Here is a 19418-nt window from a genome sequence, read left to right on the forward strand (position 1 = left end):
TTAATTTTTTATTTAACTAGTTTTTTTTTAAAAGAAAGAAACTCAACACATCAAGTAGAGCGAACAATAACAAAAAAACCCGAGTAAATCATAAACTAAGCTATCCAACTCCAAGTAAAACTACTGTTTATTTCATTATTATCTCCGTCATTGCCATCAACAAAAAAAAAATCCACACTTTGACTAATATATATTCACTTTTCTTAATTTTTTATATATTACCATAGTTGCACATGTAAATAATACATGTAAACTTCTTAGTGTAAATGTAACTAATATATATCTCTACATATGTATTTGTTATCCGTGTATATTAAAATTTTTTTTTCTATTTTATTTTACTTTATTCTTCAATTGAAATAATGATAAAAATATCTTTCACATAAATGTTAATGATCAAATAAAAAAAGTAGTATGTGTTCCAAATATAATCCATTATTAAATTAGGAGAGTAATAATCAAGTTGCAAAATTTGATGACATCAGTTTATAGAAATTAAGAGCAACTAATAATCCTTTTTTGGATTTTCATTTTATATATATTCAACAGTTTGTTCCAAATAGCAGTAACTACTTAACATGTAGAATCCCATTATAAAATTCAAAGCCAAAAGAGCTTCATGGAAATTTTGTAAAAGAGTATAAGTTCAATAATTATTTCTCAAGAAATATACAATCCTTTCCATGCACCCCAAATATATAAGAATGGAAGAGTTTTTAGTATACCTGAAACACCAGTGTTCTAATTGTTTTAACCATTGATCTGAATTATAAAAAATATATATAATATATATTAATTAAAATCAACAATTAAAATAATTGAAATACTAATATTTCAGATACATTTAAACTTTTTTCTATAAGAATATAAGTTACTTCTTAAGTTCTTAGATTCTCTTTCCAACTAACAAAAATGGAAAATAAAAAATAACAAAAAATGTTGAGAGGATAGAAAGTAAATTAGGTAAGATTAATTGTGTGAAGCATGACCCACCTAATTAAACAATCACACTAAAAAATAAGGGAAAAATGTAAAGAAATAAACAAGTAAAATATATAAGTAGGTTATAGTATATAAATAATGTAAGCATGTAAGTTGTATAAATGTAACATCACACGTTTGATGCAAAGGCAGTACCTAACAAGAGTTATGCTTGCGTTGAGCCAAGATCTGTTTGCAGCCACCATGTGTTGTTTGTCTCCATGGAACAATAACTGCTGTCTCACTCCCTTTCTATCTTCGTTTAGCAAAAATTTAGGTGAAGTTAATTTCATATGAAATTAATAGTTAAAAATTATTAAATAATAATTTAATTAAATTTATCAACATATTTAACGACTTTTAATTATAATTTCATAAAAAATTAACTGCATATAAATTTTTACCATAAAATTTGGTATGAATCTACCACATGCACCAACCTAGCTACCCGGCTACAAGACAAAGTGACAAACATAGATTGTGTGTTATAATAATAACAAGCTATCATATTTTTACGTAAAAATAATAACTGATGGATGAATTAACATATTTAGTATAGTATTAGTTAATTAGTTAATATTTTAGCTATTATTATTTTTATATACAAATATTTTCACGTAAATAATCACGTAATAATAATATTTAGACTAAACTAAAAATGTTCGTCTGTAACCCATTTATCACATCAATTTAGGTCCAATTTGAATAAACAGCTTAATTAAATTACTTTTAAAAAAATAGCTTAAACAATAAATAATTATATTAAAAGTAGTTTATAAATAAGTTATTTTATATTTATTTTTTAATTTTAAAAGTATTTATTTTATAAAAATTTGATAAAAAAAAAGTAGTATTATGAGAAAAGTGATTTTTTTTACTTTTCTATAAGCTTCTAAATAGACTTTTAAAACACTGCAATTTAATTTTGAAAATTACACCAAACATTAATATCATTACTTTTCATAAGTCAAAAGCTCAAAAATTACATATGATGTCAATTTATTTTTTTTTATTAAATATGTATGTGACATTTATTTAGTCTATAAAAAGATATTCAACATTATTTGTATCTCATACAAGATGCACATATATAACATATACTTAATGTTTTCTTTCTATGGGCTTACTTGATACTACAAAGCACATTTCAAGAATTAAAAGCATATATGACACATATTTTTTGGCAACTAATTAAATTAATGTCAAAATTCTTTTAAGGACTAATTATTAATTCATATCATGTGTATCTGTATCTTTTAAGGGATCAAATTGCTCATTTAGTACAATATTTATTGTGTAAAATGTAAACCTTAAACATACAAGTAAAAATAGCACACTTTAATTCAAGATGATTGTTTCATATTATATGATTGTCCAATCTATCTGTAAATCTATATATAAATACTACTAAATGTCATCTTTATCATAATTTCTCTTTAATAAAGAAGGACAACTGTAACTTTTACACAAATGGTTTGAAGTTGACAAGTTAATCAAAATAGAGACAAAAGTGATAAGAAGACAAGGGACATTATAAATAAATTAGCTCACCCATCTATTTTTTCCTGACACACAAACCCCTTGTCTTGACCAAAGTTTTGATAGCAACCCTTTCTCTAACTCATATTTGTATATGCAAGACATGTGTTGCAACCCTTTTCTTGTGAACATTATTATTCCTGTAACAAGCTTACATATAGTCAGCAAAATTTGAAACTTCATCACAAAATGTTTGTGATGTGTTGGTATTATTTTATAATAGGTGTGTGAAGGGGGATATGGTGATGCAAAATGACTTTATAAATAAGAGCATGAAAGATTGTAATCTCCAAACTTGTCTCTAAATGGTTTATCACTTATTGACTCTAGTCAAATTAAAGTTTTATAACTTTTTATTTATTTATTATTTTTTGGTTTAGGTATATAGGACTTAGGAGCTAGCTATTTGGGTAAAGGGGTGTCCCCTACCTTTTTGTGGTGAAACGGCCACCACTACATCAAAGTGTCAATTCAAGTTTTTTTCAACAATTGAATCAATTTTAGAGCATAATAATTGAATTGACCCTTTAAATTTGACAATAAAATGGAAAAACTTGGCCAAAAATGTTGAATTCAACTACAAGATAAAATTCATGTTAATTTTAAATGATTTAATATTAAAAAAAAATTCAAATGAACAATTATATTTTAAAAGAATTCATAAACTGCTACCTAATACCTACTAATTGCAATATACTAATAATTTTTGTTCTTATTTAAGAGCTGCTTCTTTTGCAGACCTATAATATAATAGCCTGATATTTTTGACATTAATGAATTACTCTCATCAGTCATTACCTCACTAACTAAGAAATTCCACATTTGTTAGTTGTTCACAACTTTTTTATAGGTTTTGATACTTGAGACTATAGGAAATGGAAACTTTTGAAACAAAAATATATGACTTTTTCTTTCTCCAAAAAGAACAACACACTTCATTTCATTTGTTGATGATTTCATTATGTTAAATATTTATTTAAATGTTGTACATAACATTTGATTTATGTATATAATCTTCAAAGTTTATCCATTTTACTCAAATTCTGAATCAATCCAATCCTGCTTAGTGAATTAGTGGGATTATGTTCAGGGTGGTCCAAGTTCAAAAATTTAAGCAAACCAAATGATCAACCCCATAATGGTAAATGAGGAAATGTGTATATCATGAATATACAGAAGGAAGATTCATGATTAGATTAAGTGGGAATTTCAGGTTAAAGTCATAATGATCACTCTTTTGATCTTACCATTGACGTGAAAAGAGTAAAAGATACATATGCAATGATAATAGATTATGCATGCATGCATGCAAGCTCTACTTTCAGGATTATTAACAAAATGGCTTCATTATTATTGCTTTTCTCAACCTATTTCAAAGCAGAGTTTCAGCTTTTAGTGCTGATAACTAAAAAATCATTATTATACTCTGCTTTTTGTTCTGTTCAAAAGAGATAAGAGCACCTCTTCATGCACAACCAGCTTACCACCTACAAAGGGTTAAAAGGTGTGTGGCAAAATAGGTGTGAGTTATTATTAACAAGGCTATAAATACCTAAGAAAGTGAGACTTCACTGCATTCCATTTATTAACACAAACTGAAAGCATTGAAGCATAACTGCTTCATCTTTTGACCCCAATGGCTATCTGGCTTGTGGTCTTTATTACCCTATTCGCAGTTGGTGAATCTCAGCCCACGCCGCCTTTCAACCAAACTGATTTGCAGGAAGCCATGGCTGACATGAGAAGTAAGTCTTACTATGGATTTGTGATCCTCCTCAAAATCCTCAACAGCCAACCAAACTCACTGCAGACCAATGATCTGACATTCCTAATGCCAAGTGATGAAGAACTATCTCAGTACACAATAACTCCAGACCAGCTTCATGATTTCATATTCAGTCATTCTATTCCAACATCACTGGTGCTCAATCATCTATTGCATTTCCCAAATGGCTCTGTGGTTCCCTCAAGTCTTCCAAGCAGGGTGATCAGCATAACCAATAGTGGGAGAGCAGGTTTGTTTGTCAACAATGCAAAAGTAGTCACACCAAATGTGTGCCAAACCTCTTTCATAAGGTGCCATGGAATCAGTGCAGCTTTGACATTCGAGAATGATGCACCTTTTCGCCGAGTTCAAGATCCTAAGAATCCCCCAAAGGGTAGTGATGTACCAGTCCCGAACCATTCTGTCAAAAAGATGAGCATTCCGCCTCTCTATTAGGGCAGAAGATAACCCCTTTAGAGTAATCTTGTGCACTTGTGTTCTTTATCAATAATAACATTTTACTTTCACGTACAATCTATCTCATCAATTCAGAGGACACATAAAAAACAGCAGTAACTAATTTCAGATGCATAACATAAAAAAGGGATCCCAGATTTCACAAAGTTAAGCAAACGATCAAACTCATCCAAGTTTGTCAAAGCATATTTATATATATACTACATAAAACAAGCCAGTTTCAAACTGATTTAGAGCCTTTACTAGTACCTCTCATCCACAAAGGCTTTGGCGTCTTGAATCTTAATGGAATTAGACTGACTTTTCATCAATTGTTTAACAAAACATTGCTACAATTATAATTATCTAATATATTACGACATACACATCTTAGTACTCTCATGGATTTGTTCGGAAAGGGTGGCACTCATTAGATTGACTGTCTGCCTTGGGAGGAACACTGTACAGAAGATCATGGATTTTGGAATACATCAGCATTGAAGAGGGATCACCGCCGCTACTGCTCTGTGATACTCGAGAACTTTCCTGCAATTTGATCTTCTCATACAGATATTGCTTCTCAGCCTCAGCCTCACTTAATTTTTGTTTTAAATAATTGCTAGTATATTCCTCCTCTGATTTGTCTGACTTGGCAAGAGCAATCCTCTGGAGCTTCTCAGCCTCCCTTTTAGCTTCATTAGCTTTCAGTTGGAACATATCAGATTCTGCCGTTTTAAGCCGCACAATTCTCTCAAGCTCTTCAATCTGAACCTTCTTTTTCTGCCTGTCCATCTTGAGCTCTGCTGCTTCTCTGGCCTTATCGGCTAATTCACGATCACAAGCCTCAAGAGCCAAGCGGGCCTTCTTGAACATCCTCATCTTCTCATCAGCGACTATTTCCATCTTTCTTATAGCCTCTTGCACCACTTCAGCAATTCTATTGCATGCCTCTTGAGGAGCAATCAGCCTTCCACCTTCTGAATTTTCCAGGCTCTTAGGAGAGTCCATCTCAAGCTCTTCAATTAGGAAAGGCATTGGTTATAACAAGGAATGGGATAAATAATTAGAAGTAACATCTAAATATCCAACTACAATTATATATCATTAACTCCATTTTCTAATGACAACACCCCATTCATACTAACTTCGCATGTGACGAAAAGCCTCCATCAGGGAAGAAATATCAAGACTAGATTTTGCAGGTAAATTATAAAATATGTACCTTGGAAAACCATCAAAATTGCTCTGCATGCTGCCTTAGCATCCACCTTTCCAGTCTTAAGTTTTTCCTTGAGATCATCACACTTCCAAAATAGTTTCCTTCCTCGCTGATCCTTACTGCCATGGAAAATCCTACTAACAAAATCAAGTTCTCGCATTAAGGCTTCCCCATCCCATGATGGTGCACAATGTTGGAAGACATCTTTAACCCAACCCAACAGTTCTGAAGTCCTGTTACAGGCTTGACACCTGAAAACCATTTCACTAGCTCCTGCTCCACTCTTCACAGAAGGGCCCATGCAAATAAGCTGCTCACGAATGGCACAATCCGTGTGAGTCCAGTGAGAACACAAGTCACATCCAATCCAGCGGCATGTATTTACTTCAAAGTCAAACTTGCTGCAGACTACACACATGCAAAGATTGCAGAAACCATTGCTGTTAGTGCATGTTTCACAGGTACAATCATCAGCTGGAAGCTGGCTTTGGCAAGCTATGTTTCTACATCTCTTGTACACAAATATCTCAATCAGGGAAGTCTGTGATAGGCTGATGCTTGGATGTAAGAATCCCTGAATTCCAGTATTTATGGCAACAAGGATTTCAAGCTGCACTCGATGTGCTCTAATCAATGTCTTGGCTGTTAAATCAGATCTGCTTTGAACAAGCTTCTGCAAAATGAAAAATTCTTCCCGATGCTGTGAGCCATTACCTCCCTCAAGGATGACTCTAAGTCCGTTTTTTAGCTCCTCTAGAAATTCTTCGGGTAGATGATGCATTTTTTCACATATTACATCAACTCTTTCTCTTGCAATGTCCTGAAGACTAATTTTGTCTGCACTAGAAACACGGCGAATAACAGACTGCTCAGGGCAATCAATCTCAGCTTTACCATTCTCAATCTTCTTTGATGCGATTGCATCAGCTGTAGGCCAAGTTTCTCGAGAACTGGCACTTTCAGTAGGAGATTCACGGAGGTTGTCAGAGTTTGATCTAGGTTCCTCCGGAGAAAGACGAGTATCCAATGGAACTAGAGACAGGGATGTTTGTGGTCCACCAGCCCGGGATTGCTGTCGTGGAGGAAGCATCTTTCTTCCAAGGCTTCAGGTTGATGTTAGAGACTGGCTTGCCATACCCATGACAGATTTATTATGTCAGAAACTCAAAAGAGATGCTTTATATATATACACCAAATAAAACCAAACAAGTTAAATGAAGGAGAAACGTAGTTTTAAGCAAGGGATTTCAGTGTTCAACTCAAAAAACTATCTTTAGCTTTGTATTATACGAAAGAAGCACGGAAGTTACATATGCAAAATCTAACTAAAATTCTTATATTAAAGAAGTTAACTCATCAAGTCAAAAAGCAGATCAAGTGATAAAATATGCAACTTGAATAATACTCATACGAAGTTGACCTAGAAATTCAGCACTTAAGAACCAAAAGTGAAAAAACAGTGCAGCAGATTCACAGAGCAAAACAGAAGCTAAAAATGAAGTATCAAGAGTTTGCACAGCTCAATTTGAAAATTATGCAATCACAGAAAAAAGTCTCAGTTTTCCAAAGTAGATAATTGAAATTCAAAGGAGAAGAAGCTCACCAAAGGAGAAGAACGCAGAAGAGAAGCCCCGATTGAAGTATCTTCGACTTCGATTGAAATGGGATCGAAAAAGAGAGAGATATGATTTAGGTCAAAATAAGAACCAACAATGTTCCCATTTTGCCCCTAATCGGTGGTATTGTATACGGTTCAGACCGGTAGAATGAGCGAACCGGCGAAAGATGACAAGAAAGATGGAATATAATAAGTTAATAACAAATTCTTCAATGTATTTTTTCAATAATAGTTACGTGAATTCTTTTAATGTATTTTTTAACAAATTCAATGTTTTAAAAACTTACAAATTTTATCATTTTATTAGAAGTTTTCTACTTTTCGTTAGCAAATTTATTTCGGTATTTATATATATAGAAAAAATCAGTTGAGGGGGTCGTCATTTTCAACGCCTGAGTCACGAGTGACCGGTTCAGCAGGCTGACTAGCTATTGCTTAACGCGTTCACTCTTTGACTTCTGCAATTTTCTCGTTTTTCTATTTCACCGGAAGAGTGTAAGACCGTTAGGCTTTCTGTTATGGTTACCGTTGCCGTGGAATTATGCGGATTCACTGTAACGCTAATAACGGTTTCCGTTTAAATTACAGAATAATGCGACCACTTCAGTCTGAATATTTTGATAAGAATAAAATCCCATAACACTAGAGAGCATGATATATACATGCTTATAATTCTATGTACCCGCCAGTTATATAACATTATAACCTTTCCAACAAACAATAAAAATCATTGAAATGTTGAAACAGAATTACTTGGAGACGGTGTGCTATTGACTACTTATAATAGCATATCACCAAGAAAGGACGAACTCAGTATCCGTTACATTGAAAATCGCTCATTGTATTTGTATGTGAAGTGTACTACTCACTACTACTACTACTATTCAGTTGATGTTGTCAACAATACTAACTTGGTCCATAAGGAAATGCTAAAATGGAAAAATTATAGAGCGAATTGGGGGAAGAAAGAGCAAAAATCTTGATCATTTCTGAGTGCCTGCCTCAGCAGGTTCAACCACCTCAGCTTCTACGGTTTCAGGGACATGGGGCTGGGTTCCAGTGGGATGAAACTGACCAGAAGAGGCGGACCATTTACCGGTCAGAGCCATACCCATCATCTGGTATATCTTCCCTCCGAGCTGTGCTGGATTATCAGGCTGCGTGCAGACACGCACAACAAGAAATAATGTCACACGTAAAGTTAAAATAGCCAATATATGCAGCACCTTGATCAAATTAACAACCCAACTACAATAACTTTCAAAACAATAGTATTAACCGAGCCAATGAACTTACCGTAAATCCACTGGAAACCAAAGCTGCATCATAGAGAAGGTCAATAGCTCTGAGGGCATCTTGATCATCAGGGTTTGTTTTGAATGCAGCCTGAAAATTACACAAGATAGATTTGCATTTAATATTATTGGACCTATTTATTGATGATAAAAGAAGAAAGTAAAAACACTATTTTATCATACATCTAAGTTCCTGATAATAGGGTGGTCAGGATTGATCTCAAACACCCTTCTGCTTCTCATGAAATCCAAGCTAGAGGCATCGCCCATAGATTGTGCCTTCATTAGCCTACAGTGAATTCAATTACATAGAGCACAATGTTAATTTGTTATGTAAAATCCTCAAAATTCGTCATTAAGTACATGATAGAAAGGAAGACCCACCTTTCCATGTTTGCAGACCAACCAAATTTTCCTGACACCAGAACACAGGGTGAAGAGCTTAGTCTGTTTGAAATTTGCACACTTGCAACTTTATCCCCCAAATGTTTCTTAATCCAGTCACAAGTTTGGCCGAATTCCTGTTTCATCTCCTTTTCCCTTTCTTCATTCTTATCACCTGTAGAAACAACAAATCAAATTTAACTAGCTATAAAGGACCAAGCCATGATGAATCCACCGAAATATTAAGATTGCCTCTACAAACAAGGACTACTAAATATTTTGTTGGTGAAAATGCTGATACCATTGACTAAATGAGCATTTTCCCAAAACATGAAGTATATCAAGCATTCGAGATATGTTATTCCCGTACACAATGTAATAGGAACATACCTAGATCCAAGTCTTCCTTGCTAATATCAACAAAATTCTTTTCCTTATATGACTTGAGGTTTTGAATAGCAACCTCATCAATTGGATCCACCAGAAACAGTACCTAAAAGAAAAAATCGCAAACACCAATATTAATAAATGATATAATTAATAGGTACAAAGTTATAAACTTAGGAAGGAAAACAAGCTTATACTTCAAGATCCTTCTCTGCAAGTCTCTCCAAGAAGGGTGTGTTCTTAGCACTATTCACACTATCGGCTGCAATGTAATAAATATCTTTCTGATCAGGCTTCATGTTCTCAACATATTCATCCAAGCTGATCAGTTCTTCTTCACTTTGGGATGAGAAAAACCTAAGCAATGGGGCGATGCGTTTGTGATTCTCACGATCTTCAATACAACCCAGTTTCAAATGTTTGCCAAAATTCTCCCAAAACTTCTCATAGTCCTGCATACAGAGCAAAACATCTAGTCAAATACTAATGAATAAACACATATAGCCATACGGATAATATTAGTGAATCTAAGATGAAGCTACCACAATTTATCCTATGTAGAGCGGAATAATGGCAGAATGTGTACAACTAAAATTCGTCAAAATATGAACATACCTCCCTGTTATCACTCATAGATATCCCCAAAATCATGTCAAAAGCTTTCCGAACTAAACGTTTCCTCATAATCCGCACCTTCATGAAACATGGAAAAAAGGATAAGCAAGATGAAACTAGTTATGAATTCTGCATATCCAAAACAGAGTGATAGGTTTAAACTTTATACGCACGTAACCTCCTACTACTTACTACGCGACTTTCTTGGAGAATTTCACGTGACACATTGAGTGGAAGGTCATTTGAGTCAACCACACCCTTGACAAAGCTTAAGTATCGGGGGAACTGTCAAAGAAAATAAGAAATTAGCACAGGAAAAAAAGTTATGATCAGACGATCAGACCCACCAAGTTGCTATTACTCATGGTGATGGACAGTAAAGGGACTATACCAGCTCTCCATCAAAGTCATCCGAAATGAATACTCTCTTAACATATAGTCTTATATTCTTTGTCTTGGGATTGATTATGTCATCCTTCCCCGTAGGAGCAAAGGCAGGAACATATAGTATAGACCTAAATTCTACTTCACCCTGCAATAGCAAATACCACCACCACAAATGTCAACAAAAACAACTGTCCAGGACATCAGATTCCAAATTAGTATTAAAATCTCATCATTATATGTTTAGAAGTCGCAGAGTATGCTTTACTGCAGAACTAAGAATTTAATGTTTATGAACAGGTGAACATTACACATACATATATAAACTTACCTCTGTGGTAAAGTGTGATGATGCTAATGGTTCCAAATACTCATTAAAAGTTTTCTTGTAAAACTCATTGTAATCCTCCTTAGTGACTTCTTTTGGGTTACGAAGCTGCACAAGCAGACTGGCATTTAATCTCCATTCAAACAACAAATTTCAATTAAAGCAGAAAACATGCAAATTAAGATCATAAGACTCACCCAAATTGGTTGGGTCTCATTTATGAGCTCCCAATCCCAGTAGCGCTCAACAACAGTCTTAGTCTTCTTCTTCTTCTGCCATAATAAGGTTTCAAAGTCATAATTGAGTGGTAAACATGCAGAAGCCATACGACCTCACACATAAGAAGTGAGAACAAATACTTGGTTCACGTAACAAGCAGAAGATTACCTCAGTCTTCCCATCTTCTTCGTCTTTTTTTGCTTCAGCTGGATCCTCATCAACCTCAACCTGGAATAAGCATATATTTTAATAAATGCAGAAAACATTCATGTTTTCTATCAAATTAATCCAGGAGGAGGCAAAACCAACCCAAGTATACATACAGTGCCATCATATCAAACAAAAAAAGATTTGTAGAAAATAATGACATACTTCTTTGGTATATCCTTTTTCCTGCCAAGTGTATATTGGGAACGAGACAAATTGTGAATAGTTTTTCACAAGCTTTTCAATTCGCTCTGGATGAGCAAAACCTTTATCATCCCTCTGAAATGAAGTCACAGATAATACCACTTCGTAAGATCAGGCCAAAAAAAACATTGTTACCCCGGAAAAAATAAAAGACTATCAATAAGCAACATGCCTTAAGATGCAGTGTAAGACGAGTTCCCCTTGGAATCAACTTCTCAGGATCTGTCTCTTCCCTAATGGTATATGAGCTAGCATTTGCCTCTCCTTCCCAAACATATTGTTTATCAGATTTGGGGCTCTTGGTCGAGACAGTTACCTTCAGAGTTCAAACATCAGAAAATTAATAACTTGAGATACCAAAAATGGACACACTTATTTTTGTTAAAATGCATACCTTATCAGAAACCAGAAAAGCAGAATAGAACCCAACACCAAATTGACCAATTAAGTTGTTGTCACCAGCAGCATCCTTGCTATCCTTTTAAATGATAAACATTTGTCAGCCTATAAGATATATAACTGTAAAAGAAATAAAGATAATAAAATCATAAAACATCTAAAATCATAAAGCATCCTTCAGAAGATGTAAGACCTTCAATGCCTTCAAAAATTTTGCAGTACCACTCTGTGCAATAGTTCCAAGACAATCAACGAGTTCTTGTCTTGTCATACCAATACCTGTATCACTGCATAAAGCAAAAAATTGCATTACCAACCGAAAATAGGAAAATATTAGTCAAAAACAATTTAAAAAAGTCATTTATCTTACGTGATAGTGATAACCCCATTATCTTTATCAGCTTGGATTCTGATATCAAAATCTACAGCATCCTTCAAAAGTTCAGGCTCTGTAACACCCAGAAACCGCAGCTTATCCAAGGCATCACTTGCATTGCTGTATGTAAAACAGTAAACAATCAAGAGCTATACATAAAAGTGAAGATTAAATGTTACTCATATATAAGCAGAAGTGGAGAACAAACCTGATAAGTTCCCTAAGGAACACTTCCTTGTTACTATATAAGCTGTTAACAATGAGGTCCATGAGCCGGCTAACCTGCAAAACGATGCATACAGACAAAATTATGATCACGATATGATATATTATTCACACTATAAGGATAGGAAACATGGACATGAAAAAAGAGCCATATACCTCAGCTTGGTACTCGTATCTCTCAGATGGTGTGGAGTTGGATTCAGCAGACTCTGCAGCAGTAGACTCATATCGCTTCCCCAAAAACAAATCTTTCTTCAAGTTTTGATAATTCCTAGATTTCTCTGAACTTAAGACGGAGTACCATCTAACTTTAGCATCTTCCTCACCTACCTGCTTCCAACCCAGGAAAAAAAAAAGGTATTGATAACACACAACTACCTCAAAAAACGCCACATTTCTAAAGCAACAGAACAAAGAAAGGTAAAGCAGCTGGTTCAATGCTTATCCATAATATCAAAATTTCAAACTACAATTAGAATTGCAATTTTTAACAGAAAAAACAGAACTGAAGAGAAACGGATGGAACTTGAGAAAATTGATAGGAAGTAGCTAGTGAAGCTAACATGGAATTGTAGGAGAGACAATTAGTTCAATCAAATGAATTCAACGCGAGAAACACACAAAAGCGATGGATTATACCGAAGAAATGGAAGATAGAAGTGGAACAGCGAGGTGACGGCGAGGAGCGGCGGCATGGCGGAGGACGGCGGATAGAGAGGAGCAGCGCCTTGATAGCCGGTGCATTTTGACGGTTACGATTGACCGAGTGAGTGAGTGATAGAAATGGTAGGGTTTTAGAAGGGCTTTGTGATATTAGCTCAAATAGTGGGGGTTTCCGTCTTCAGAAGCTTCTCGATGCTCCTCGTTTCCTCACTTCGCTATTTGCACGTGATGTAAAGATTTTGCAGTCAAAGAAGTAATTATTTGAAAACCTCCCCTGTAATAATAATGATTCAAGAGTTTAGTTATAAAATGTAAAAGGAAATTGTTATTTAAATAACTAAATATCATAATCCAGCCATAACTTTTAGCTGTTTTAAATAACAATCCAGTAAGATTATGCAAATTAAAATTCTACTGCCTTGAAGACACCACGTATTTCGTTTTCTGTCGCTAATTTTATGGTTTATGGACCATTTGGGCTTTGGGGTTTGTAGTTTGGCCCATATCCACTCTCAATCCTTTTTCACATCCAAAAATAAAAATCCATTTTCCATAGATACCAACTATAAAAGGCTTTCCTTCATGTCCGAAAAAAAGAGGCTTCCCCCAGTGACAAAAAACAGCACCCCCTCCCTTCCCCACATATAAAAGCTAGTTTAAGGCATTACCAAAAAACCAAAAAAAAAGCTAGTTTAAGGTGCATGGCTGCATGCCTGCACAATTTAACTGAACAATTTTATTCTGAATTGCAGAGATCAGAACCTCATCTTCAACAATAAATTCAACTATAATAATTTTCAACAACAAAAAATTAGTTACAGCAACAAAAAAATTTAGTTAGCCATTATTTCAACAACAGATACAACTTCCAACAACAAATTCAACTTTCACCAACAAAATCAAATGCAGTGATGCAGCAACAGAAAATTTGTTGGAACTCACCAAATCGGTTTGTGCGAAGAAAACTGACGACGAAAATCGAGGCTTGCACGAAGGAAGCTGACTGCGAAGGAAGCAAGAAGACGACAACAAAGACCAGCTCACCGGGACCTGCTGCCTCTGCTGCCGGCGACGACTAGCTTAGGGAAGGCCCGCGCCTGAGTGCGAGACGATGACGAGACAGAGAGCGACGAGGACCACCAGTCCCGGCACCTGCTACTTCTGCCGCGGCGAAGACAGAGAGCGACAACGACGACTGAGTGCGAAGCGATGATTTCGAGACCGAGAGAAAAGTGACAGATCGGAGACGAGAGGTGAGAGACCGGAGATGAGACGAGCTGACGAGAGCTTGAACTCGTGGGAGAGAGTGACGAGAAAGAGAGTCGAGAGACGTTGGGGGCTCCAACACTTTGTTTGGATAGATAATAGAAAATGGAAGGAAAGAAAATGAGAAGAAAGAAAATGAGAGGAAAGAAAATAGAAGGAAAATAGATTATTTTATGTGTTGTTTGGATAAAGAGAAAATGGATGGAAAGAAAATAGAGAGAAAATTTTCTTTTGTTTGGATGAAAAGAAAAGTGAGAAGAGAAAAAATTATAATAGAAGAAAATTACATTAATATCCTTATATCTTTTATTTTTTTAATTAATCAAAGGTTAAATTAATAATTTTACACTTATTACACATTTTCCTTCTATTTTTATCTCATCTTTGAAAAGAAAACATATTTATGGGTCCCACATCAATTTTTTTCTTTCCACTTTATTTTCCTTTCTCATCCAAACAACAAAAAACTCACATTTTCATCCATTTTCTTTCTTCACATTTTCTTTCCTCTCATATTCACCTCATCTAAACAAAGTGTAAGTCTACAACGCGTGTTTCGTTTTTTGGAAAAAAAAAATAAAAGAGCTAAGTCCGGGTTATATAAAACAGGGAGGGTCACCAATTTCAGGCGGGTCGAACCGGGTTTCGTCGGGCCCAATGTAAGTTTTTTGTTGGGCCAATTTTCATCCTTACATGGTACAATTTGGGCCGGATTCTTTTGCTTTTTTTCTTTTATCTCCTTTTCTCTCACTATGTCTAGTACGTAGCTGTATTCTCTTCCAGCCCATTAACAGAACCAAAACTAGCAAAAGGATAATGATTAGTCAAAGTTTGATCAATGTTTAGGTTAATTATGTGATGTGATATGTCCAATATTCAGAGTCAGAACAAAACGTGTTGGTATCGTACATGGAAACATAGAAAGCTTTATTATGTGTAAGAAATAGAGCCTATAAATTAAAATATTTAACACCAAATATTTTAAAGTGCAACGTGCTTAACTAAAAAGGATATTACAATTTTGGAGAATACATGATTTTTGTTGTGATAAGTTTAAAATTGTGGATGACCATTATGGGCGGCTGTTTTTCCCTATGAAGAAATGAAGTCCCCAGGACAAATTGTAATTAAATAAAGTTTGAATTTGTCAATTCTTTACCTCTATAAATAGTGAGGTATGAGAGCAACAAAAAAAAACAACAGAAGAAAATAATATTCTTCCCTCCTTTTCATACAAATAATTCAGTCCTCTTTTATGCAATCAAATACCCTTCTCTTTATATTACTATTACAATTCTTTCTCTTCTTTTATTTTATAAGTATTTTAAATTCTATTTTCTATTACTCTTTACATATAATATTAATAGCAATATTAACCATCTTTATTATATTGAGATAGTATCAAATGCAAATCTCTCTCTCTTTATTTTTAATACTTTTTCTTATCTTTGTATATATATACACAATACAACACATAATATTATTATATATATATAATAATTTTTGAGCTAATTATATTAATAATAAAGTCTTCTATTTATACATCTCTATTTTATATCTTTTATTTATTTTACAACACGTTATCAGCACGAGACTCTGATCAAATTTTTAGGAAAACTCAGGTAATATTTTCATTATGTCGAAACTCTCTCATCTTGAATTCAATGCTCTTGATATATCTGGAAACAATTATTTATCATGGATATTGGATGCTGAAATCCATCTTGATTCAATGGATCTTGGAGATACCATTAAGGTTGACAATAATGCATCCCAAAAGGATAAAGGTAAAGCCATGATTTTTCTCCGTCGTCATCTTGACGAAGGATTGAAAAATGAATATCTCACATTAAAAGATCCTGCAGATCTTTGGAAAGACCTTGAAGAAAGGTACAATCATCAGAAAACGGTGATACTTCCTCAAGCCCGGTATGAATGGACGCATTTGCGTTTACAAGATTTTAAATCTATAAATGAATATAATTCTGCAATGTTTCGAATCACCTCACGAATGAAATTGTGTGGGGAAAAAATAACTGATCATGATATGTTGGAGAAAACTTTCTCAACCTTCCATGCCTCGAATGTGCTCCTGCAGCAGCAGTATCGAGAAAAAGGGTTTAAAAAATATTCTGAGTTAATTTATTGCCTTCTTGTTGCTGAACGCAACAATGAGTTGTTATTGAAAAATCATGAAGCGCGCCCAGCTGGCGCCGCCCCATTTCCTGAAGTAAATGCGGCAAATCATTACCCCAGAAGAGGTAAATGGCAAGCTTTTAATAACAAGAAAAATTATGGAAGGAAAAAGAATTATGTTCAAAAGAGAGGATCTCACCAGAAGTGGGACAAAGAAAGGAATATCGGGCAGAATAAATCAACCGAGGAGAAGTGTTTCCGCTGTGGTGGAAAGGGCCATTGGTCACGTACCTGTCGTACCCCAAGGCACCTAGTCGATCTTTACCAGGCATCTTTGAAAAAGAACGACAAAGGAAAGGAAACAAATTTTGTTTCAAATGATGCTGAGAACTCCACCACTCATTATGATGTATCTGATTTCTTTGAGGATCCTGAAGGGAATATTGGTCATTTGATCAATGATGGAATAGTTTAATATGTGGGATTGTGAAGTATATATGTAAATAAATAATGTAAAGAACTTATTGTTAAGTTTTATTTTCTATGTATTTAAGTTTCAAATGTGATGTACATAAATAATGAAATATTAATATGAATTTTGAAATTATTAAATGTGTCAAATTTTAAAATAAAATTTTAGTATATGACATTATTTTATGTACAGTGTTTCTTAGAAAAATAATTCTGATCAAGTACTCAATTTAACTATGCATACTACTCATTTTATTATTTGTTTTTGAAGAATGGCAAGGATATGTAATGAAGATGTATGCCTTGCGGATAGTGCAAGTTCGCACACTATTCTCAAAAGTGATATATATTTTACCCATCTTGTGCCAAAAGAGGAATATGTTTACTATTATTGGCTCAGGCAATGTGATAGAAGGCTCCGGAAGAGCTGTAATTTTGTTTCCTGGAGGAACAAAATTTATAATAAATAATGCACTATTATCTACCAAGTCTCTGAGGAACTTGTTGAGTTTCAAAGATATTCGCCGAAATGGATATCATGTTGAGACGATGAATGAGAAAAATCATGAGTATCTATGTATCACAACTCATGATTCAAATAAGAAAGTTATATTAGAAAAATTACCCTCACTTTCATCTGGGTTGTATTATACCAAGATTAGTGCAATTGAATCACATGCCATTGTAAACCAGAAGTTTACTAGCTCAAATGAGTTCATAACTTCGCACGACCGATTAGGTCATCCGGGAACAACCATGATGAGGAGAATTATTGAAAATTCTCATGGACATTCACTAAAGAACCAGAAGATTCTTAAAACTAGTGAATTTTGTTGTGCTGCATGTTCTCAGGGAAAGTTAATTTTAAGGCCATCACCAGTAAAGATTGGATTTGAGTCCCCTGAATTCCTAGAAAGAATTCAAGGTGATATATGTGGACCTATTCATCCACCATGTGGATCTTTTAGATATTTTATGGTCCTAATAGACGCATCTTCGAGATGGTCACATGTGTGCTTATTATCTTCTCGCAACCTGGCGTTTGCGAGATTACTGGCTCAAATTATTCGATTAAAAGCACAATTTCCAGAAAATCCAATTAAAGCAATTCGTCTTGATAATGCTGGTGAATTTACTTCCCAAGCTTTTGATGCTTATTGTATGGCTAATGGAATAAGTGTTGAACATCCAGTAGCTTATGTTCACACACAAAATGGGTTAGCAGAATCACTTATTAAGCGCCTCCAATTAATTGCTAGACCCTTGCTAATGAGAACAAATCTCCCAACCTCGGTTTGGGGGCATGCTATTTTACATGCCGCAGCACTTATTCGTTTGAGGCCAACGAGTTATCATCAATTCTCTCCTATACAATTAGCTTTTGGCCAGCAGCCAAATGTTTTCCATTTAAGAATATTTGGGTGTGCAATATATGTTCCCATTGCACCACCTAATCGCACCAAAATGGGACCCCAAAGAAAATTGGGGATATATGTTGGATATGATTCTCCCTCTATAGTGAGGTATCTTGAGATACAAACTGGTGATGTGTTTAAAGCCCGGTTTGCGGATTGTCATTTTGATGAATCAAAATTTCCAACATTAGGGGGAGAGAATAAGCTTCCTGAAAAGGAACTTAATTGGAATGCATCATCGTTGATGCATTTAGATCCTCGATCAGGGCAATGTGAACTAGAAGTTCAAAAGATTATACATTTGCAAAGAATAGCAAATGAATTGCCTGATGCATTTTCCGATACAAAGAGGATAACCAAATCTTACATACCAGCGGAAAATGCCTCAATTCGAATTGACGTCCCAGTAGGACAAGTAGCCAATGAAGCAAATTCACGCCAGAAGCGTGGCAGGGCGGAAAATGCCCCAATTCGAATTGATGTCCCAGTAGGACAAATAGCCACGGAAGCAAATACACGCCAGAAGCGTGGAAGGCCTGTCGGTTCCAAAGATAAAAATCCTCGAAAGAGAAAAGAGGTAAATAATATTCCTGTTGAAAAAGACATAGTAAAGACACCTGCAGTTGTCCAAAATTCTGATATAACGCCAGAAGACGTTCAGGTACCTGAAAATTGTGAAAATGACGAGATCTCGATAAATTATGTCTTTACAGGAGAGAAATGGGACCGAAATAAGACAATTGTCAATGAAATATTTGCATATAATGTGGCAGTAGATATCATGCATGAAAGTAAGGATCTTGAGCCAAGATCAGTCGAAGAATGTCGACAAAGAAATGATTGGCCAAAATGGGAAGCAGCCATGA

General features: G+C 34.7%; 3 protein-coding genes across 4 annotated transcripts; 1 reads left to right on the forward strand and 2 right to left on the reverse strand.

Moving 5' to 3' along the window:
- The first annotated feature begins 4156 nt into the window (after window positions 1-4156).
- LOC130941120 (fasciclin-like arabinogalactan protein 19) lies at window positions 4157-4751 on the forward strand. The gene has a single exon (XM_057869513.1). It carries the CDS (start codon window positions 4157-4159, stop codon window positions 4739-4741), a length of 585 nt encoding a protein of 194 aa, XP_057725496.1. The 3' UTR covers window positions 4742-4751.
- Window positions 4752-4899: 148 nt separating this feature from the next.
- LOC130941307 (OBERON-like protein) lies at window positions 4900-7811 on the reverse strand. 2 transcript variants are annotated; one of them, XM_057869763.1, is made up of 3 exons: window positions 7564-7811; window positions 5964-7083; window positions 4900-5757 (listed from the first exon to the last, which is right to left on the reverse strand). In XM_057869763.1, the coding sequence occupies exons 2-3, from the start codon at window positions 7048-7050 to the stop codon at window positions 5141-5143; spliced, it is 1704 nt and encodes a 567-aa protein (XP_057725746.1). In that variant the 5' UTR covers window positions 7051-7083; window positions 7564-7811; the 3' UTR covers window positions 4900-5140. The 2 variants fall into 2 exon arrangements, with proteins under 2 accessions (XP_057725746.1, XP_057725747.1); XM_057869764.1 differs by having other exon boundaries at window positions 5964-7087; window positions 7564-7788.
- A 369-nt stretch (window positions 7812-8180) lies between these two features.
- Window positions 8181-13491, reverse strand: LOC130941306 (heat shock protein 90-6, mitochondrial). Its single transcript, XM_057869761.1, has 20 exons — window positions 13241-13491; window positions 12758-12931; window positions 12585-12658; window positions 12371-12496; window positions 12194-12287; window positions 11996-12079; window positions 11774-11917; window positions 11563-11676; window positions 11359-11418; window positions 11169-11243; window positions 10975-11079; window positions 10651-10791; window positions 10452-10544; window positions 10260-10337; window positions 9842-10096; window positions 9648-9750; window positions 9258-9432; window positions 9057-9162; window positions 8875-8964; window positions 8181-8735 (listed from the first exon to the last, which is right to left on the reverse strand). Exons 1-20 carry the CDS (start codon window positions 13343-13345, stop codon window positions 8562-8564), a joined length of 2370 nt encoding a protein of 789 aa, XP_057725744.1. The 5' UTR covers window positions 13346-13491; the 3' UTR covers window positions 8181-8561.
- Window positions 13492-19418: the final 5927 nt, after the last annotated feature.

Source organism: Arachis stenosperma, chromosome 7, assembly GCF_014773155.1.
Source record: "Arachis stenosperma cultivar V10309 chromosome 7, arast.V10309.gnm1.PFL2, whole genome shotgun sequence".
Taxonomy (NCBI): Eukaryota; Viridiplantae; Streptophyta; class Magnoliopsida; order Fabales; family Fabaceae; genus Arachis; species Arachis stenosperma.